Source organism: Dermacentor silvarum, chromosome 1 (assembly GCF_013339745.2).
Source record: "Dermacentor silvarum isolate Dsil-2018 chromosome 1, BIME_Dsil_1.4, whole genome shotgun sequence".
NCBI classification, from domain to species: domain Eukaryota; kingdom Metazoa; phylum Arthropoda; class Arachnida; order Ixodida; family Ixodidae; genus Dermacentor; species Dermacentor silvarum.
This window is the reverse complement of record NC_051154.1, coordinates 405,500,645-405,523,239: the sequence shown is the minus strand read 5'-3', so window position 1 is coordinate 405,523,239 and position 22,595 is coordinate 405,500,645. Positions and strand designations below refer to the sequence as shown.

Here is a 22,595-nt window from a genome sequence, read left to right as displayed (position 1 = left end):
TTTCCTCTTTCATCTGTTGAGAAAATCGCACTCTCGTCGATCGAGCGCATTGCAGATCAGCGGGATGGCCGTCTCCCCTTTGCGCATCAGCAAAACCGTTGCCATAACAGCAGGCTTCATTTTTTGAAGCCAAGCATCAGGGGAGGAACTGGCGCTCGTGATGCAATTCTCATTTACCTGGGGGGTATACCAGCTGACATAGCCGTGGCGCAACCGTGGCTAGGGCACCGAGTTGACGATCCCCGCTGTTGGGTGATCCTGTGTGGCTGTGTTGGTGGGTCGTACCGCTTTATAGCACCGTTTCCTTCCAGTGTCCTGTGTTTGCTGTGCATTGTGCCAAAGCTGTGCCATCGTTATGTGCTCTTTGGCCATGTGTTTTTTTTTTTTTTTTCGACTGGAATGACGCGCATTCAACAAACGCGCAACTTGGCGCACATGCAAGACCTCCCGGCACTCTTTTTGAGCGCATCCCTCCTGCCACTTGTGAACTCGTTGGAATTGTACTCGTATGTAATTGTGGGGCTTATTGCACTCTCTACGTAGTGATCTCGGTCACGGCGCTGACGCCATCTTCACATCTGCGCCGTACACGGCTTATAACTTTTGACACAGTCACACGTTGTTGACAGCTATCACCCGTGTGTGCCGATTTCTTAACTCTAATGTTTAATGTGGTATCAACAGCTCCTCATCGCAACAGGAGCCATTGGCACTACATGAGTACAAAGCCGTTGGCAGTCCTATATGAGATCACTACTATTGAGTGGGGGTCGTCCGACATGGCTCTATAACACAGCGGCCCCGTGTGCAAGCCTCTGGTGGCCTGAAACCGTTACACCCACTTTTTCCCAATCTAGCACCATGAATACTTCGTTGCAAGCATGAAGTAACAGGAGATTCTGTGTCCCCATGCCTAATATGCTTCTTAAATGGTATTTTTCAACCTGTGAGTAATTATAGTAGCCGATGAGCATGTGTAGCTGTGACACAACCCTATTGTGAATGTGACTGCTGGCATCTCTACTCAATGTGTTTTTGTGCCTCTGGATGTAGGGGTTTGTTGTCTTTTTGAGATCGCAGACATGTATTTTTCATTTATTTAACTCAAAATTAACAATTATGAATTACCGAGGATATTTTTGCGATCACGAAATCAGCCAGTAGCGTGGGTGGGCCAACTACTTTCGATGACGACTTAGTGTATGCGAGAGCAAGCGAATGTTGACTGCTTTTGACAAGAGATTGTAAATTCTCCGTTGGATGCAGAACAAAATATCCAGCTCACATGTTCACAGGAGCCTTGTTAACAGATCTGCAATGTTTTTTTACTATGTTCAAAAGGTGTTTCAGGGCCCCTTTAAGCCAGCCTGGTACCTCGGTTGATATCAAGTGTTGCCCCGATCCTGTTATAAATTGCCTTGGTGAATTTTGTACAACATGGACAGCACACAAATGGGTGAGTAATATCACAGTTTTCATTTTTGCTACATTTCTGATGGCTCAGTTAATGTTGTATTATTCTCTAGTGTTTATGCTGCACTTGAGGTCACGGGTGTGAAGGGCTGCTTTGAGCTCAGTATCCCAATGGCAGCTCATGCTATTAGAAAGAATAATTTGCTTTCCAAGATGTTTAAGCTTCAACAGAACTCTTTCACCTACAGAATACGCTGTCGTAGCAAATGGTTAAGACATAGCGATTGACTCCAACCAAATAAGGAAATTTACTAGCCCGACGTTTCGGAACCAATTCGGCTCCTTCTTCAGGGGATATTCTTCGGAGGTGGCGGTGTGCCGCTTTTAAAAGGTCCGTCGTAACAAAGGAGAGGAAGGGGGAGAGAGCATAAGGTGCGGAGACACTTGGCAGGGCACCTGTTCTAGACAGGTAAAATAGGTGGTGGGGGTAGGTTGGGGGGGGGGGGGGGGCTTCGGCGTTGCTGGTCGGCTGGGTTGACCGATGCTGGGCGCCCTTTAGTCGCGGGAATGCGTTGACGAGAGACAGGGGGGGGGGGACGAGTTGTTTTGGTGTTGCTGACCTAGAGCGGGGGGTCCTTTCTTCCCTTCGCCGTGTCTGCAAGGCCATGAACATACAAAGAAGGAAGAATGCCCTTCACGCGGTTTATATTACCCACCGTGTTCTGAATGTGCCAAGACACGAGTAGTAGCCTTTTTCGCCAGTTTGTCTCTGTTTGAAGGATTTGGGTTTCTTGGAAAGAAATCTTGTGGTCGGCATCTTCGGAATGTTCGGCGACGGCGCTGCGTATTCGGTTGAATGTTCTGACGTCGTTTTCATGTTGTCTGATTCTTTCTTTTAGATTTTTGGTTTCCCCGATGTACGACGCCGGACAGTCGGCACACCTGATTTTATAGACGACGCCTTGAGCTTTTTCTTTTGGTGGACGGTCTTTTGGTTTAAGAATGAGGATATTCAAAGTGTTCATCGGTTTGTTCATCCGCGCCGTTCATCTGCCGTCAACCTAAATCTCTGTAATGAAGTCTTCTTCACCTTGTCGTAGTCTAGTGATTCTTCAGCTGGCATATGCCCATATACACTCAACGCTTCACCCACTAAACATAGGCTTAAGGCGTTAGCCCACTTGCTCTTCTCCCAGCCTTGCCCGACCGCTATTCTTTCGAACCGATGCAAATATGCATCCAAGTCATCTCTTCGCTCGTCAAAAGGAGCCATTAATTTTCTCGGGCAAATCCGCTTTGGTCTGGAAGAAGCTGAGTCAGATGACGCCGATCCGGGTGAACTCGTTCCGTCGCGACAATCCGCGCCCATCTCCGCTAGTCTTATCTTTAGCTCTAGAATTTCTTTCTCGATTTTATGCTGTTGTTCACGCTCTACGCGGGCTCGTTCGTGCTCCTTCTCTTTCTCTTGTCGAGTGTACTCAAAAAATGCATGGTCTCGTCCTTTGACAGGTTTAAATCCTTTGCTATCGCCGCCAAACGTTCCCACTCCATCTTTGCTACTCCCGAGTATCGGTGACTGGGCTAAGATAGAATCCTGGAACGGATCCTGGCACAGGCTCGCCAATTGTGATGTTTTTTGTCACCGATCTCGGGGGCGTGCGGGTGTTAGAAGAGATTGAGAAGGAACACGGATGGCGACACAGCAAACAGATTTTTTAATAACACGCAACATCAAAACTAAAACTAAAAATCAAGCACACCCAAGCACACTGCAGGAAAAAATACTAATGAAGATACAAACTAAAGCCTAATATACAAAACAAGTTCTACTTTGCGCCTACGCTCGTCCGTGGCGGCTGATTCGTCAAAGTCAGGCAACCCTGTCCTATCTCTGAGACGCTACGAATAAGTCACCTTGCTGCGCTCGTCGTTGCACGTTCGTCCGAGTCTGAAGCTCGTCGGCCCTTTTTCTCAGAGTTCAGCGCTCTCGTCGACTCTGTAGTCGTCTCTGCCTTGCCGTTGTCGTGTCGTCTCTTATCGGTGGTCAGCTCGTCGGTACTTCATCGGTGATGAGCTCGTCAGTGATTCTTCAGTGACGGCGTTCGGCGTTGCTTAGGCCCACCTGGATAGGCCTAGCGTCGGGATGCGTCGCAACTTCTTCATGAGTGCCGACGTGGCGTCCCGCGGAGAATCGAACATGCCGGTCTGCCGCAGAAGGGGGATCCTCTCTGGGGTGCCCGGTCCTGCCGTGAGAGGCTGCAGCCAGTCCAGGAGCCTCGCTCGAACTTGCCGAGGTCGACGGCCACACCTTGGACGGCCAACGTCACGGATTCAGCCAGACCCCCAAGTCTCCCGTCGCCAGAGCGTAGCTGGCGATGCGACCTTCCTGGCCTGGAGCCACGTCGATAATCCCCCGACAGCGCTGTTGATCCCGCGATCACGCCTCGGCTCACGCGCCTCGAGAGCTCGTGCCGTTCCGAACACTGTGCTTCACGTGCTCTTCTTCTTTTTCGCGCCGCAGGCAGCCTCTTACATATGACAAACACCAAAACAACTCGCCCCCCCCCCCCCCCCCTGTCTCTCGTCAACGCATTCCCGCGACTAAAGGGCGCCCAGCATCGGTCAACCCAGCCGACCAACGATGCCGAAGCCCCCCACCCCACCCCCACCACCTATTTTGTCTGTCTAGAGCAGGTGCCCTGCCAAGTGTCTCCGCACCTTACGCTCCCCCTACCTCTCCTTTGTTACAACGGACCTTTTAAAAGCGGCACACCGCCACCTCCGAAGAATACCCCCTCAAGAAGGAGCTGAATTGGTTCCGAAACGTCGGGCTAGTAAATTTTCTTATTTGGTTCGAGTCAATCTCTAAGTCTTAATCAATTTTCCCAACCAGACAGGTAATTCTGTCGAAATGTTTAGCTTCGTAGCAAATGGTACTTTCAAACGCCTCAAAATAATTATGCCTTACAGTCAGTAACATTCACGCACCACAAAATAGATTTGATAGTCAATCGATTGACCAAACATGCCTTTCAGAAAAGGACGGGCAGAGCTTCAAAGTAAACTGCAAAGTTTAGTTGAAAGTAATTTTTTACAATTGTATTTTCCTGGACCTCGTTGCCTATAAGGGTGGCAGGTTGGTCTAGTTGGTACTTGATTAGGTTCCAAGGGTGTTCAGCATGAAATGGTGACAACAAAATGGCGAGAGAGAGGGATGGCAGCAGTCAGCCCTGTCTCTCGCAATCCTGTTGTCACCATTTGATGCTGTACACCCTTGCAACATGATTGCTACTTCAATTAAACTTCTGTCTCATCCACTTGTAATAAGCTTTTGTACGTACTGTTTCTTATACATGCAAGTATGCCTATAAATTAGTTACTTTACTCTGTTATGTAATACGTATGTTGTGGTATGAATTTATGCAAATGTTTTTTTGTTTTTTTTTCTCACTCATTTGTAAAGTTTTTTCAGCTGTCTCTGGGCATATTTTTTATGCTGCTGCTTAGTATATGCGAGCAATATCTAGTCAAGCTGCTGTTTGAGGCAGATTCTTTGCAACTGCCCCCTGCTTGTATTTTAAGGAACATAACGTTGGTTTGAGTATATCATATTCATAATTTTTGCACTATTGGTTGTGGCTTTTCTCCTTTAATAATGTGCAAGCCTTTTGAATTTACCCATAGTGATACCTGTGATTTCCATGTCAGCATGTACCCCTTCAGTTACTGTGTGCATAGTTTTGCACAACAAGTGAGTGCATCAAAAGCAAAAGCACCGATGAAAATAATACTTAAAATGTAACACAAACATCATGAAACACTTCTTAATGGATCTGGGCTGAAAGTTTAAATATGCCTAAGGTGTTTCAGTACAACATTTTGGAAGCTAGACGTCCGGGCCCTCAGTCATCATGTCAGTCAGTATGTCATCATGTGGTCGGTTCACTTCTCTCATTGTTTTATTGCGATAGCAATTATATGGACACTTCCACCGTATTTCTGCCGTCGTCGTCGCCGTGAGGTTCCGTATAGATAAAATCTCTGCCGCGCGCTGTATGCCCGAGCGGAAGCGTGTGGGGACGCACGCTGTCACGGAGAGCGAACGCACTCAATCTTCCACGCGCAAGCAAGGAAGCGGGAAGCGAGCGCCGGAGGGAGCGGGGGGGGGGGCAGGGGGGGGGCGCACTTCTACTCTGCCAACAACCGCGCCCGTCGCTCGCCCGCACCGTCTCTTATCTCCACACGGCTCTGACCTTTGTATGCGCTGTGCATTCGCCGCTCAGTTTCCGTTGAAGCGATAGACCGCACGTACCTCGCCCGCTGCGGCGTATGCGCTTGCTGCCAGCGTTTTGACAGTCGTCTGCAGTCATTCAGTGTGATCTATTTATGCTGTGCGCGCTCACACCACGCTTGTTCATTCAGTTAGTAATAGTGGGGCCACATTTTCCAATGCACGCTACACACGCAATGCTGCCCGGATCGGCAGTGCAGCGCTACAGGTGTGTCCCTTCGCACGCGCTGCCCACGGGAAGCGCTTCTCATCAACACCACCGTTTCACACGCGCCTTCTCGTGGTCATCGAGTCTCTCTTCATGTCGGTCTACTTACGCCGCAGCACACCTGCTTACTTAATCAGGTCATGTTTACTACAATTCATATTGCTACCAAAGCCGCTCACCTTACGTCGTATGACATTGCTTTGTTGCTATCGCATTCATTGCTTCGCCCTTAGGGCGAAACTGTGACATTTTTTTCACAATGGTATACATGTGGCATATATTTCAAGTGGCTGCTAGACAGGTGCTTTACAAGTATGCTTGACACAAAATATTTCATGTTCTCATATCTGACGTTCCTGTAGGAAGTTCTCTCATAGAGACCACATTCTTGGCGAAACTCACTCAAGAATTGAAAATTAATAATCTGCTGTGCAGCTGTACACTTTTCATGATTCTGAAGATGCAGAAAATGTGGTGAAACTCAATTTTTTATGGACAGATATAATTGGTGCCTCAAGGGGGTTTGCAATCATACAGTGATCTGCCCATAATTCCATAATTCGACTAACTAACCATAAGTGGCCAACTATACTGTGTTGTAATTGCGGGTCTACGTTTGAGATTTAATGCTGTCCCTATAATGGGTACCTTGCCACTGTTATTTGGATTAATTTCTTGCGCCAACTGTGTATGTGCCATGTCTTGCGTACAAAGGAGCACCAGGTGTACATGAGTATTTCTCATTAACTGGTGGCTGATATTCACTCAAATTTTTCACAGAGGTAGCTTGAACAGTGGGTTCTGTGTAATTCTGTGTGTGCAAGCATTACTTCATGCATGCATGCCACATTGCCGCATGGTGGCATTGCGCTGCGGATTTCGTAGTTGCAAGTTTTATCCTGGCCACAGTGGCTGCATTTTGATAGAAATGCAAAAATGCTTGTGTATGTTAATTTAGGAGTATATTAGGGAACCCCAGGTGGTAAAAAATTATCCGGAATTCCCCACTACGACGTGCCTCAGAATTAGAGTGGTTTTGGAACATGAAACCCCCAATGTTTGCTTGATGCGCAAAAAAGTTGGAAGTGCACATAGTCTACAGTGACACCACTGAGAAAATGGTGATTTGCTGCAGCTAAATGGTGTTGCCATTTGTCAGTTGTATGGTAGAATGCACCTTTCACCAGAGCAGTGAAAATGGCACCATCGTTCCGTCATCTGCATTTTAGAGTGGCGTCACCACAGGTGATGCACACTTCAATTTTATTGTGCATGAAACAGGTAATTAATGCTTGCAAACATGGTGTTAAAGTGAACCCACTGCACATTCTACCTGTGTGCAAAACTTGAGCGTTAATCAGCTGGAACAGTTGCGTACACTTGATACTCCTACATATGCAACACTGAAGTACATAAGGGCATCACATGTATGGAAATGCATGAAAAAAAAGTTTGTACAAAGGGCAGTGCAAGCACATTTGGGACAGGATGGGAAGGTTGGTCCGCAATTTCGGAATGCGTGCATTATTTTCCCAGCACCTGGTGTTAACTAAGGTGGCGTAAAGTCCTTCCCCCACTTAGGTATGATGCCATCCACGCAATGTGCCTGCCATGCTAAAGACAAGCTTGCCTTATCCATGTGCGTCAGGTTCCATTTTTGTCTTCTAGGTGCACCATCCAAGAAATGCTGACACTTCAGAAAAACATGTTACTAGGCTCAAAATCATTTGAACACCAGCAAATGAAGTTTCAAGATGATGTCGTCACTTGTCTTATTTATTTTACAATACTGCAAGTAGCTGCACTGCCCAAGCACGATAGGTTACAGAAAGCAAGCACATTTATAAGCACTCTTTAAACATTGAGACATTTCATACATTCTACAACAGGCACAGGTAGAGAACTCCCTTGCTGAACATTGCTTGGAAATTCAGATTAAGACAGTGGGGATCTCATTAATCAATTCAGGTGTGTCACTAATTACATGACAAGGCATTTTTTTTTTCTTTCAAAAACACATTTCGAACACAATCCTCAACTGTCGGGACATTGAGGCTGGCTTAGCCTTCTTTCCCACGTGGAGTAACCAGTCCAAGTGTGCGTCTCCAAATCTTAACATTTGATGGCAGAGAGACCATTTAAACCTTGTCACGTGGTCTAGGAAGCTATGTCTGCCCATGAAAAACCCTCCTTGTTGTAATTGAAGTCAGCAGCTGATGCACTTGAAACACCTTGACCCCACCTTGTAGGCACCTCACTGTCATCATCTTCGTCGTTCTTCCAGAGTCTGACTTCAGTCAGAACTCAGGCAGACTCTCTGACGATACAACTGGTAGGGGACTGATTTGCCTAAGCAGGTCTGGAGTCTTGTACTTGTTGGTTTTGGTTTCATATGCCTCAGACAAAGCCACCCATGTCCCGACCACTTGAACATCGAGGATGAATGTTTTGTGGTCACTTGTTAGGTAGACCACCCCAGCTATCTTAATCACTTTGCCAAGTAGGCTAGGATGCTATGCCTCTGGAATCCCGCAGTGGCGTGTACGGTGGCATCTTTGGAGGATATGGACGAGTGACCCATTGGTGTTGCATTGTGCTCTGCACCTTTTTCATAGTGCCCTTTGGAAGAGGAAGGCTTCCTCTGTACAATCTTGTCAGATTGGGTATTGCACCAGTATGAAATTTTATCATATTGATAAATTCCTTGCCACGAAGAAAGCAACTACCTTCTCTGACCCAGTTAATGGATCCTTTGGCATTTGCGCATTCCGAATGAGGTTTTCCATCGTACGTTCTGTCTAATTGTCTTGCCCAGTACATCGACCACTCCTTGCTTGAGGTAATTCTTGCACCTCTTTACGCTGCCAACTGCTCTGCCTGCTTCTTTGCCTCTGTCATAGTTTTCTTTGTTGCAGCATAGACACAGGCTGCATAGTCTGAGTGAGTCATGCTCTGATATTTGCACAACCTCAGAGTGGGAATCGTTGCTCTGAGGCAGGAAATACCCAGGCCGCCCTCTTCCACTGTCGCATAAAAAAGCCTAACGGCGTATCTTTTAGCAATGCAAGCCATTTCCAAGCTGCATACCTGATGCACCATTCAAATGTTACTAAAAGCTATGCTGATGCAGGTCAAAGGACCAGCCAATGATTTAAGCGTGGTAGAAGGTAATACCTTAGAACATGGGTTCTCAAAGTGGGTCATGCGGAACTTTGGGGTTCCGCAGACCCCTGCTCGGGGTTCCGCGAGCCACTGATAAATTTTCCGTGGTTCCGCGTCACCAAGTGGCTAAAACGGCGAAAACGAGGTGCGCTTGATCCACAGAACCTCCATTACTCATACCCGAGTGCCAAAAAGCACACCACAGCGCGTAACGGCAACGCGCGCACTGCGCAATAAATCCGCAAGCAGCTTGTTGCCATCCAACCTCTGAAAAGGGGCAGCGAGCCTAAGCTTTCGCACTTGAATCTCGGAGGCCGTAATTTACCAACGTTTCTAGATAGCGTAGGTGCTGATTGCGTGCGCACTGATGTATACGTTGGAGGAATTAAAAATGAAGAAAAAAAAATGCGCGGAGCGTCACAAATGCGTGCCCGCTCAAGAGCAAGAACGGCGCGATCGTCCAACCGAAACGAAGCGGCGCAGTCCGCATCGCCATGGTCCTCAGCGGAAATCGTGCGCTTGATTGACAGCAACGCTGGAGCGCTTCGTGTCTAATTGTGCCCTTGAAGACTTTATTCTCGCGTTTATCTCCGCGCGTAACACCGCATTGGCGGCATGCCGCATGCCTTCATAAGTGCGTAGTCGCCATCCATGATCGCGTCGATAACCACCGCAGTTTCGTCCGCAGCGGTTGCGGCAAACTGTAGTTTCGTTTTCACTCGGTGCCCGCGTCGGCTGCGTGCCTTCACAACTGGTAGTCGCCATCCATGGTAGCGCCGATAGCGACCGCGGTTTCGTCGGCACTTCTTGCAGCGAACGGTAGTTTCGTTTCGACTTGGTGCGTGCGTCGGCCGCCTGCCTTCTGAACCGCAAAGTCGCCGTCCATGATCGCGTCGAAAGCGGCCGCGGTTTCGTCCGCAGCGGTTGCGGCAAGAAGTAGTTTTGCTTCGACTCAGTGCAAAGCTGTCGACGATTAAGAGCACCGGCTACATCGCGATGAACGGACAATTTGTTGGCGAGCAGTTGACTGGCGAAAAAAATAATCGGGATGCACGCGCGCGAGGCCTTCGCCGCTGCTAGCGCTAATCAGTCATCAGATGATGAGAATTTCAGCTTCCGCACTGGTCTTGTGCTAAATATAAGCAGGATTTGCTGATTCATTGCGTAAATAAAAGCGTGTTGACGTAGTTAAGCATGTTTATTGTTTTCTTGATACCCTCGACAATGCGACATTCGGTTAATTTGGGGGAGGGGGGGTTCCTTGGCGCTTCATGGAGCTTAACAGGGTTCCCTGGAGCGAACATGCTTGAGAACCCCTGCCTTAGAACTTAGTGCCTGGCTGATTTCAACACGGGTCTGCTTGTGTTCGTCAGTCGACAAACACGGCACAAATTTTGCACTGACACGACGCATCCCAAGTTTGTCATTCAAAATTTCATGACATGATCCTACGCTGATACCCACTTCGTCAGCGATATCTCGAACAGCGAAACGACGATTTCTACGAATCACAGATTGAACTCTCGACGTGGTCATCATCTGTGGATGTGGAAGGTCGTCCAGGCTTGGGATCGTCACCGACCGACATTCTTCCTTCTTCAAAACGCTTTACCCAATTTTAGCACTGCGTGCGACTCATACAGTCTTCCCTGTATGCTTGGCTAAGCAATTGAAATTCTGTGAATTTCTGTGAAAGTTTTGCCAAGTTTGTAGCAGAACTTCAGACACGCTGTTCTTCCAATTCCTTCATTGCCACTTTGGCACCAATTCGAAGAACAGCTGGTTCATGCGCTCACTTCAGCGGCTGTAGCTCGTCAACTAACGGTCAGAGCGAAATGCGGCAAATGGCAGTTTGTCTAAACCTGCGGCTACATGCGCTCAGTGGCCGCAGCACGCTCCCTCTGCTGGTTGGGGTGCTACTTCAAAAGTTTGGTTTCTTTTTGAACACACCTCCTAGGTATGGGTGTGCAAATATTCTAAACTTTCGAATAGTGAATCGAATAGTGTCCGATTCGGTCTTCGAATTGAATATTCACTATTCGTAAATGCAAATATTTTTCAAATACTTTTACAATATTTCAAAACGTCAACTGTGCCCAAATAAACATAAAATTAGAGCAAAAATAGAGTAAATTTTCTTCCCAGCTTGCATAATATAGACATAAAACATGAGAACTTGCATAGTGGAGCAGGCTATGTCACTTAGGCAGTCGTAGCTTACAGTCCATTCGCTCTGAAGAGCCCTCTGCATGCGAAGAAACCACTTGTTTGCTCCTAATGTGCCATTTCTGCTTTTAATGAACAATGCTTCATAATGTACTATGTAATGACAGAAACTTGCTAACCTTAAGAATACTGGGATGTGAGCATCGCTTTATATTAATTGTGATAATAGCTAATTATTATTCAACAACTATTCGAAAAGTATTTGATTCGATTCGCTTCTGGCACTATTCGATTTGTATTCAATTCAGTCTCAAAAATCACCATTTGCACACTCCTATTTTATAGGCCTGTAACAAAAGGACTGGTGCCCCAGATGGGAAACAGTCTGCGTATTGCCAGCATGAAGGCAAACTATCCGTTCGTGCTCTCGTGTCCCTATACAGCTTCAGCTTTCTCTTCAAGAGATGCCAGCACGCGCTTTGTGGCTCTGTTCTGGCTGTTTTTCTGCATCGTTTTTCTACATGTTTTTTTTTTTTCAATCGCACTTGACTTATTCACTTGAAATTATACAAAATAACGCATCTGTTTTATATTATCAAACTACAATCGTACTAGCAGTATCACGTCGATGGAACGCACCTTTCCTTGCAGTCACTTGATTCACGTCGCAAAGCATGTCGTCTTACACTTTTCTACAAGGTATACCATCATCCAGTTCTGAAAACCCAGTTCGTTACGACCCCATCTTATCGTTCAGTCCGCTTAGATCACCACCATAAGGTACACGTTGCTACTTGCCGCACTAACACTGTTTTAAAAATTCTTTCGTCCCACGCACGTCCAGTGACTGGAACCACCTTCCCTTAGATATTGTTTCCATTTCGGACCATGATCTATTTTGTGCAACCATTTACAATCACTTATTTGATGACGCATGAAGTGTTTTTTGTTTTTTCTTAACGCGGTTCTTCGCATTGTATCTTCATTCCCACTTTTTGTTGTACAGTGTAGACCACTTATAACGTAAGTCGCCGGAGTCGTGAATATCCGCACTATGAGCAGTACCGCACTATAACTGAAGCAACAATTTTCAACGCCCACACATATGCAAAACATGTGCACCGAGCCACCACGCGTATGCAACAGTCGAGGAATGCGGCTAAAATGTTTGCATTCAATTTACAGTCGAATCTCGTTAATTCGAACCAAATCACGCGGCGGCGCCTCCGAACGGCATTGTTTCGGAGGCTTAGGAGAGACCCCTCAATGTCACGCACGAACAAAACAAAAAAACGAAAAAAAATGCGGCGGAAAGTTCACCCTCTCTCAAATGGCAAGGTCGCCAATTCTGCGTTGCGCCGGAACATGCGTGTACGTGCCGACGTCTCAGCCACACTACCGTAGCCACGCGTAGAAAATGGCAGTGAACCTTTCTATCTCCTTTATGCTTCTTCTGCTTTCTAGTCACGTGTTAACCTTGCACGCTGTGGCTACGGCGCAGAGGGAAGCAGCGGCGCTGTCCCAGGCCGGCCAACGAAACTGCCCATGCCGGCAAACGCCCGCTTCTCGATAACGGCAGAAAACGAAACTTCGTGGAGCTGGTGCCGGGCCGGCTGGAGCTGCGGCGCCTGCACAGCGGCGGGCACGCACGGTGACAGGCGAAAGTGAGGGAGTACGAGGGAGGGTGAGGGGAGCCACTGAAGCGGCGGAGTTGCCGAGGCAAAATCCGTGTCCCTTCCGCCTTCCTCCCTCACATTCCACGTTCTCCGCGTGCGCCCTTTGCCGTGCCTTGCCGGCGCCGCCCGCTCCCTGAAGTTTGGAGACGCCGCTTGCCTCCGGAGGGTACGGACGCGCTCCACATAGGCTCCGTTATTTTTCACTCTTCGTGGCGGATAATCGACTGTGAATGGCCTGAATTCTACCAGAATCGGTCTGTGAAGGTGCCCGGCACCGGTCTGCTCCGTGTTTGGATCATTTCCGTCCAGATTTACCTATTTTTCGTCGATTTTCCTCCGACGCCGGGCTGGCCCGGGCCGCCGGGCCTAACGAACGCCGCCGGCTGCTCATCGCCCCGTCTCACCTCCGGGTACGCGTCGCAAGATGCCGTACCACGTCGAGGGAGAAGAGCTTTCGCCCCAAGAATTTGAGGATGACCCACGCTGGTCCCGAGCCATTCGGGCCCGCAACAAGATCTACCCCGCGCTGAAGCAAGCGCCGGCGAGTGACACGTCAGCGCTATCCGGATCCCCGGCAGGTCCAGGCAAGCCTGCCGCCCCGCCGCAAGGCAAGTCTGCTTCGCCGAAGTTGAAGAAACACCCTCCTCTACCCCGGCTACCGGCCACGGACTTCAAGATTGTTTTCCGACCGCGCGGGGGCCTCGATCTTCGACCCATCAACGGAGGTGCTCTCCTCCCGATCCTCTGCGCTGGAGCAGAGATTGACTACAATCAAGCGAGGAGCCAAGACAAGCTCCGGATTAACCCACACAACAACTCTCTCACTGTGAGTACGCCCTCCGAACCCCGAATGAAGCGATACGTTCAGCTCCAAGGCCTACAGCTCAACGACCAACAGTACCCGATGAAGGCATATGTCGCTGCCCCCGACAACGCAATCAAGGGAATCCTGTACAACGCCGTGTACAACCAGTCTCAAGAGGAGATATTCGAAGACCTAGTGGCTCTTAACCCAAGCCGCACCTTCACCATCGCCGACGCACGCCAGCTTGGTCGCACCAAGTCCATCTTGGTGACTTTCATCAACACCACTGAAGTCCCACGGCAGCTGAACTTCTACGGCGCCGTCTACTCCTGCCACCCATTCAAGGCTAAAGTTGAGGCTTGCTTCAACTGTCGCAAGCCAGGACATCGTGCCGACGTCTGCCCAAAAGAGCGCACCGGTCTTTGTCCACGCTGCGGCATAGCCCATCCAGTAAAGCCAACGCCGGACTGCACACCCAAGTGCATACTTTGCGGTGGAGCGCACTTCACGGGGACCAGGCGCTGCAAGGTCCGCTTCGACCGCTCCGGCAACTCAAGCAACAACACTGCCAAATCCACCACCCGGACAACACCACCAGCGAGTCCACCCCCTGTGTCTCCACCCGAGAGTTCCAGAAACTCAAGAAGTCACCACCGATCCCCTTCAAGGTCCAGAAGCCGTTCGAGAACAAGCTCCCGACAAGGCCGCCATCGAAGCCGTTCGGTGTCGTTCCCGCCACTCCCAGGGCAAAAAGACCAGAACATCGAGAAACAGGTGAGCTGGCGTCCGCAACTTTCTTCGCTCGAGAAAGAAAACGCAGAGCTCAGAGCACAGTTAACTCACCAAAGCCGCGAAATTTCCGAACTAAAACAGCAATTACAGGCCCTTTTAAGGCGAGATCATTCCCCGGTAATGTTGCCGCCAGTGGTGCAGCCCCGGACACGTCCCGACGTTCCTGGATCCTCATCCGCCTCACCCTCGCGCGCCACGTCACCCACACGCAGTTCTCCTGCCAAAAGGAAATCCAATACTGAGAATGAACTGGCGCCTCAGCCGGTTGCCGAGCAGCTCGCACTCATAACGACGTCACTACAGACGCTCGAACGTGCTCTACACTCTCTCCGCTCAGACACAGCTAGCTGGATGACTAATATATCCACCCGCTTCGAAGCCATTGAAAAGCGCCAATGCGCACAAGAAGCTTCATACTCTCAATTACAAACCCAGGTAAACGAGCTTTTCTCCAGAGGTCGCATTCAGCGCCCCACGCCCTCCGATCCCTCCGTAATCGCTCAACATGGCTGCGAAACATCACAGCATTAGAGTGTGGCAGTGGAATTGCAGGGGTTTCCGTGCTAAACGGGACAACCTGCAACTCCACCTTCAAAACCTTCCCCCCGGAGAAATCCCAACGATCATCGCCTTACAGGAAACTCTGGTCTCTGTCAAACTCAGGAATTACACAGTATACGAACCCACCAACGAACCCCAAACTAGAATAGCAACCTTAATCCACCGTAATTTTACCGCCGTTGAGCACCCCCTAGAGGTAGCCGACATTGACGGTATCCTACTCGAACTCCTCCCCCGCACACGCAAGACCACCAGCCTCTACATTCTCAACCTCTACAGCCCACCTAAAAGCCCTCCAGCCCCCCTCATTGAGGCTATGCGCAAAGCCCTTGTCTTCAGTTCAGGCAGTCCCCTTCTGGTTGTGGGTGACTTCAAAGCAAACCACATCAGTTGGGGCTACCGCAAAAACTGTCGTAAAGGCACAGCCGTTTGCACTTTTGTCCAAAATGAAGGCTTCTCACTCCTCAATGACATTTCCTTCCCCACCCGCATTGGATCTAGCGTCCAACACAACACCAGCCCCGACCTCACACTCTCGAAACACATCAGAGATGGTCGCTGGACCAACACCATGCATTCCCTCGGAAGCGATCACTACATCCTCTGCACCGAGTTCAGTATCTCCTCTCTCGCACCGCCCAAGCGACGTGCAGTCCGCGTGGTCGACTGGGATAAGTTTCGCCGACTCCGGCAGACGGCCCCGGACACAATCGCGGATCTCGACGCTTGGGCAACCTCGCTAACGCAACATGTAGAACAAGCAACATCCACCATTCCCGAGCCGGAAGAAGTAGCGGCAGCGGATAGCCGACTCCTTCACATGTGGGAAGCCCATGCCAGCCTTCAAAAGCGCTGGCTAGCTCAAAAACACAACCGATCCCTGAAACGGCGCATAGCCCGCCTCGTTGCTGAGATTGAGGCCCATGCCAGCAATCTTGCTCACCAGCAATGGGGGCAGGTGTGTGACCGCATGAGCGGCAATCTTGGTCTCAAAGACACCTGGTCCTTCCTGCGTTTTCTCTTAGATCCAGGTCACAAAAAGGCCACTCAACGCAAGAACGTTACCCGCATACTACACCAGCTACCTTTGGAGGACGACGCCCTCCTTCAGGCTCTCAAAGACCAATACCTTACCACCAGCACGCCCATCCCCCTACCCTCCTACACCGGTGCTCCTAACCCGGCCTTGGATGAGGAAATCTCCACATCCGAGGTCCGAGTGGCAATGCACCGTCTTCGAACAACATCGGCTCCGGGAGCTGACCGAATTACAAACAAAATGCTCCGTAACCTAGATGACCTATCAATCAAAGCAATTAAGGACCTTTTCAACCAATGCTGGCGTAATGGCACACTCCCAGCGCAGTGGACACATGCCCACATCACTTTCATTCCCAAACCAGGCAAACGTCTCGAAATCGAGAACCTCAGACCTATCTCCCTCACCTCATGCTTAGGCAAGCTCTTTGAACACGTCGTCCTTGGTAGACTCCAGAACCATATGGACGACAACAACCTTTTCCCCGACACCATGATCGGCTTTCGCCCGCACCTCTCCACCCAAGACGTAATGCTACAACTTTCAGAAGATGTCCTACACCCCCGACACGCTAAACACACTCGTGCCATCCTAGCTCTTGACCTAACCAAAGCCTTTGACAATGTACACCATGCGGCCATCCTGGAAGCGCTATCCTCACTCCAGGTCGGCAAACGCACTCATCAGTACATTGCGGCCTTTCTTCGCCACCGCACAGCTGAGATAACCTTCGGATCTCTTTCCTCACCTACATTCCCCCTAGGCAGCCGAGGCACCCCCCAAGGATCAGTCCTTTCTCCTCTCCTTTTCAACATCACCCTAATCCCCATAGCACGCGCCCTGGCCTCCATTCCCACTCTCTCGCACTCTTTCTACGCGGACGACATCACACTGTGGACCACCACAGGCAGTGTTGGCGCTATGGAAGAGACACTGCAGGCAGGAGCTGACATAGTGGCAGCCTGTGCAGCCCAAGTCGGTTTAGCCTGTTCCCCCACCAAATCTGAACTCCTCGTCCTCCGCCCCCCCAAGGGACGACTGGATATCGGACCTCCACCCACATTGACAGTGACCATTGACGGCAATCCCATTCCCGAGGTTGATAAGGTTCGCATCCTTGGTATCCTCCTTCAAAACAATGGCAAGAACACTGCCACTATTTCCAAACTCACGGCCACCATTCACCAGACGGTACGACTCATCCGCCGCATAGCTAACCGACACCGAGGCATGCGCGAACATGATCTCAGACGGCTAGTACAAGCCTTCGTTCTCAGTAGGGTAGTGTACTCATTGCCCTACCTTTTCCTCTCCCGGGTAGAAGAAGATAAAGTCAACGCCCTTATTCGACAGGCTTACAAAGCGGCCCTCAACCTGCCCCGATACACATCAAACGAAAGGCTCCTCCACATGGGGGTCCACAACACCCTCGCAGAACTTAATGAAGCTCACCGCTCGGCCCAACTCGAGCGGCTCTCTTCCACCGCTGCTGGCCGACGCATTTTGACCCGCATTGGCCTCAATGCCCCTGGATACTGCCTCTCGCAGAACACTCTTCCACCCCACATCCACCGTCTACTCACGGTACATCCCCTCCCCAAAAACATGCACCCGGAGCACCACACGGCTCGCAGAGCGGCCCGTGCGGAGGCTCTTCACAAGCATTACGGCACGCGAACAGATACCGTCTATGTCGACGCCGCCTCTTACTCCTCATCCCCAGCCTTCGCCATAAGTGTCGTCTCCAACTCCCTGATCCCGCAGGTCATTGGCTCGGTCTTCGCCACCTCCTCTATGGAGGCCGAGGAGGCAGCCATTGCCCTGGCTATCTCCTCCACCTCTGCCACTCACATCTTTAGTGATTCCAAGACCGCGGTCCGCAACTTCACCCGCGGACGCATATCGGGCGCGGCTTCACGACTTCTAGCTCGGATCCCCCTCCTTATGAGGCCGATCCAAATTTTATGGATCCCTGCTCACGCGGGTCACCCCGGAAACGAGGCCGCCCATTCTCTAGCTCGAGGATTCGTCAGCCGAGCAGGGCAGGCCACCACCTGGGGAGACGCTCGCGAGCGCATGGTCTCATATCATGAAATTTCCCTTCATTACAGAGAGGAAAGACTCCGGTACCCACCACCACACAAATCTCTCACCAAACTGCAGCAGGTGACGTGGCGCCAGCTACATTCCCGCATTTTCCTCTCCCCCGCCCATCTAGCACTAATACACCCGGGACTTTTCTCGCCTGAGTGCACACTCTGCGGTGCGCCTAAAGCGGATTTCCACCACATTCTATATTTATGCTCTGAGCTCCAACCACCTGCCGATTGGCAACTCACTGATCTCGAGCGATGGGAGGCTGTGGTGTCCAGCTCTGATCCGGCTGTGCAAAAACAGCTAACGGACTGGGCTTTAGTCGTCGCTGAGAAGCACCAGCTCCCAGCCACTGCACGCAGCCAAGAGCCAACCCATTCCTAAGGTGTAACCGCATAAGGCTCAAACGGCTCAATAAAGTTTTCACCACCACCACCACCCTGAAGTTTCGTTTACTGCCGTTATCGTGAAGCAAGCGTTGGCCGGCGTTGGCAGTTTCGTTGCCCTTGCTCGCTATGCGCGCCGTGATATTTCACGACTCGCACTCAAGATTCTGGTTTCAGCCTCACTGGCTGTTCATTCGCACCATGTGGCCTTCTCCTCCACTTCGTCTCTCTTTCTTCCTCGAGCACTCCTCGGGGTGCCCGTTTGAGGGGAGCTTTCGCTGTCTCCGTTGACTTCCGTACTCCCAGGTAGTCGCACTGTAACCGGTATTTCGTTTCCTGCAACTGCACTATAAGCGATACGTGTTTACATGGAGTGCTATGGGAAAATTAACGGGAGTCTGAAAAGACCGTACTATATCCGGTCCTGCACTGTTAGCGGTTACGTTATAAGTGGTCTATACTGTATTAGCCTAACATTGTATCGTCCTGCGTACTGTAGATGTTATTAGAATTGTACATATTATTACATTTGTATTTTGTTTACTATTTATGTACCCCACTCCCCTCTGTAAAGCTCTGTGCGCTTGAGGACAAAATAAATAAATAAATACTCCGGGGAGGGCCAAGGTGGTCCAGACGCTTCAAGGGTGTGCAGTTTTTACACAGGACGATTCAAAACTGAACTGTTCCAAAAGATAAATGAAGGAAGCATGCACCATGCTGTCTCTTCCTGGTAATAAATACAGCACTCTGCCCAATCTTCAAAATGTTGCTGGTGCTGTGTCATCTAGCGTCAATAATAAATCACCGACCCACAGATTCATCGCGGAACAGCTTGGGTGGTGATGCACTGACTGGAACAGGAGTACGTTCCCCCAGTTCCAGGTATTAGAGTTTGGTCGTCACCTGTTGTCGATTACTAGCCTGGTATTTTAGCGAGTGAACTGCTGTCGAAAATTCGCATTCACGGTCTGGAGTCCATTCAGCACCTTGAAGCTCTCGAAGCTCAGTGAGAGCTGCTTCAGCGCCTCCATGAACAGTGCGGCGGTGAGCTGTAGGCACAAGAGCTGTGACTTGTGGTCATCTCACATTAGTACTGGATGACAAATGTTGCTTTGTACATCAAGCTGGTGTCGTCCACTGCAACAGTGTATGCCATCTTCATTCGGAAGCGGATACAAGCGAAAGACGCGAAATGTTGATGGTAGTGGCTGGGCTTTCACATATAGCAAGAACTTCCTTAGGGAACGATTTATCTTGCACAATCTGGAGCGAGTTGTGTTCAGCCTGCAACATTTATTTCATCATCAGATGTTTGTTGGTGGACGAGAACCGTCTTGAAGAGTTGTGGATGAAACGCTGGGCTTTGTCACTGGCTTGTAATGGCCTCAGTAGAGAGCTGTAGTCCTCCCACCGTCTTGGTGAGCAGAAACTTCTGAGATGTTTTGTTTGAAGGCAATTCCCGAGTGCCGTTTGTTTGCTCCTGTGCGTGGATATGCGGATTCACCACTGATGTGTTGGTGCCAGCAGCTCCGAAAGTTTCGTATGGGTCACTATGCCAGTCTGCGCCCTGCCACCACCTTGATGACATGTGCATTTCTGGGATGGGAACGCATGACACGAACAGTGCGCTCATCTGTACTTGTTCCTTAATAGCAGAGAACCTTGGACCATCCATTCAAAAGTGGTTTCGATTGCTGTCAAGTGCTGATTTACGCGGTCGATTCGTCCAGTCATTATGTATTTTCCAATAGGTGTCAGGTCCGATTAGTATGCCGACTTTGTCTGGCCGACATGTGAACAGTTGAAAATGGTCAGCCACGTTATAATTCGTTGCGACGGGATGCTGCGAAATGGAGGTGCCCAGCGGCGGACTCATTGTGGCGCCCATTTCCGGAATGGTTAATGCTTCTAAGTTCACCACAGTGTCATTGAATTGGCTGCGGAGTCGCATGTATACAGTTGAACCTGTAAGCCAGACGAGTAGCAGGTAACAAAAGCACTTTATTCAGAAACGCAGCTGAGTATATAAGGAACATTGCGATAAGCAGGTGGGCGTCTTGCACATGCGCACTGGTTGACTTCCAGGCATAATATTGCGCTCCTGTACATCTTCCCTTCTTTGGGAAAAAAAAATAAACATTGATGAACATTTTCATTTTCAAACAAGGATTGCTTTGCTATTTATGTTCAGGTAGTGGATAACGTTGCGGCTCTTGGCGTACCCGTTCACTTCTTCGAAGTGGGGTTTGAATTGCGTCTGCTGGAGTACTTGGCGCTGCCTGTCTTGGTGTTTCTGCTTGTGACTTAGCAGGCTGAGCAGCATCTGTGGCCCTGAGATGCTCTCTCGCACGGCGTAACTGCTGTCCACTTTCTGTAGCCACTACGTAGGATCACGGTGGCCCTGCAGGACCAACCACCATGGCTGGAGCCCACGTTCTGCTGTGTGTATGGACACTGTTTCCGCTATGAAGGTCTGGCAGAGCCTGTGTCGTTCTGTTCTAGTAGGAACGCTGTTTATGTCGTATTTCTTGTCGCTGACGAACTGCTTTCGTGGGTATCGTCTTGGGCTCAAGGTGGCAGTTGAAAACCGGGAGTTGGCTTCTGGTGTGACGTCCCATGAGTGCAAACATCGACACGCCAGCGTCACGTCGCGCATGCCTCCAAACAGCATAGCCGGAAGTGCTTCTAGCTCTCCTGCTGGAAGTTCCGATAGGGCAACTAATCAGCGGCAAGCGAGGTTTGTTTGTAAACACTAAAACCGTCTATAGCTTGGTGTTGCAGACTGCGATGCTGTGACTCTTGCTGTTGCACAGAGGGCAGACTGGGTTCACAGGCATGGTCGATCCTGTTGGGGCTGAAGCCGAAGGGATATGTTCCGCGCCATATGCGTAGTTTTTTGGCACGAGATTCCTGTCTTCACCTTCCTATGATCGACGACGAGTCTGTAACTATCCCTCCTCCCGGATTTCCACCTATATGCGCAGAAACTTCGACAGCTCCTTTGCCAGCCGCGTTCTCTCCTCAGCCGTTTCAGTGCTTCCTGATGCATGGTCTGATTCCTTGGCCTTCTGTTGGTACACGCTGGCCACATCTTCCAGTAGGCATTGTATCAGGACACTGTTCAGTACCACGCTGTAATGCTTTGGGGGACACACCTAGGCCTTCCAAAGTGCTGACACGAAAGTGTACACTGTCGTCAATTAGGCGAAGCTTCGGAATATCTGATGAGCTCTTCACGAGAGAAAGCATTAACAGATGATCCATGTTGTCATTAGCCAAAATATCTCGGAAGGCCAGACCAATCGTTTAAGCGTCTTGATTGCAAGGTCATAGTTTTTCTTTGCCAGCCGGATACCCTCGATAGCCCGCTTGGAACTGCCGGTTAAGTATGTAAGCAAGTACTTCAACTTTTCGATGCACGGCAGCTCGATGTTCGTGGATTGTAGCATCGAAATGATTCCAGAAGAACTGCCATTCATGCAGATTACCATCGAGTGTCGGTATCAGGAGCTTTGTTAGAATGACAGCTCGATGACGCTGCTCTCTCACCTGGCCCGGCGTGTCTGTAGCACCATAAGGATGGTGTTCAGTGCTGCTTGAGCATGCGTGATGGCAGCCTGTCTTGCGACCAGAACCGGACGCGCAATACTGCGAACTGGATCTTCTCGTAGTCATGCGCCCTCCCACATCCTGTTTGAGGCTGTCTCCTTCCGTGACTGCAAAAATGACGCTTGCTTTCAGTATTATATAAAATATTCACCAAGATAATTTCCAATACAATCGGGGCAACACTTCACTCAACCAAGAGAACAAGCTGGCTTCAGAAAGGAGAATCTACCATGGATCGCATCCATGTCATCAATCAGGTAATCGAGAAATCTGTGTACTACAATAAACCTCTCTACATGGCTTTCATTGATTATGAAGAGACATTTGATTCAGTAGATATACCAGCAGTCATTGAGGCGTTGCGTAATCAAGGAGTACAGAAGGCATACG

At 49.8% G+C, this 22,595-nt stretch overlaps 1 protein-coding gene across 3 annotated transcripts in view; it reads left to right on the top strand.

Annotated features, from left to right (window-relative positions):
* Nucleotides 1-22,595, top strand: part of LOC119437566 (mediator of RNA polymerase II transcription subunit 7) — a 92,089-nt gene that overhangs the window by 1,719 nt on the left and 67,775 nt on the right. For all 3 annotated transcript variants that reach the window (XM_049660713.1, XM_037704573.2, XM_037704572.2), the window contains one exon: nucleotides 1,342-1,456. In XM_049660713.1, coding sequence (XP_049516670.1) covers nucleotides 1,438-1,456 — 19 coding nt within the window. In that variant the 5' untranslated portion in view covers nucleotides 1,342-1,437. The remainder of the gene's footprint in view (nucleotides 1-1,341; nucleotides 1,457-22,595) is intronic.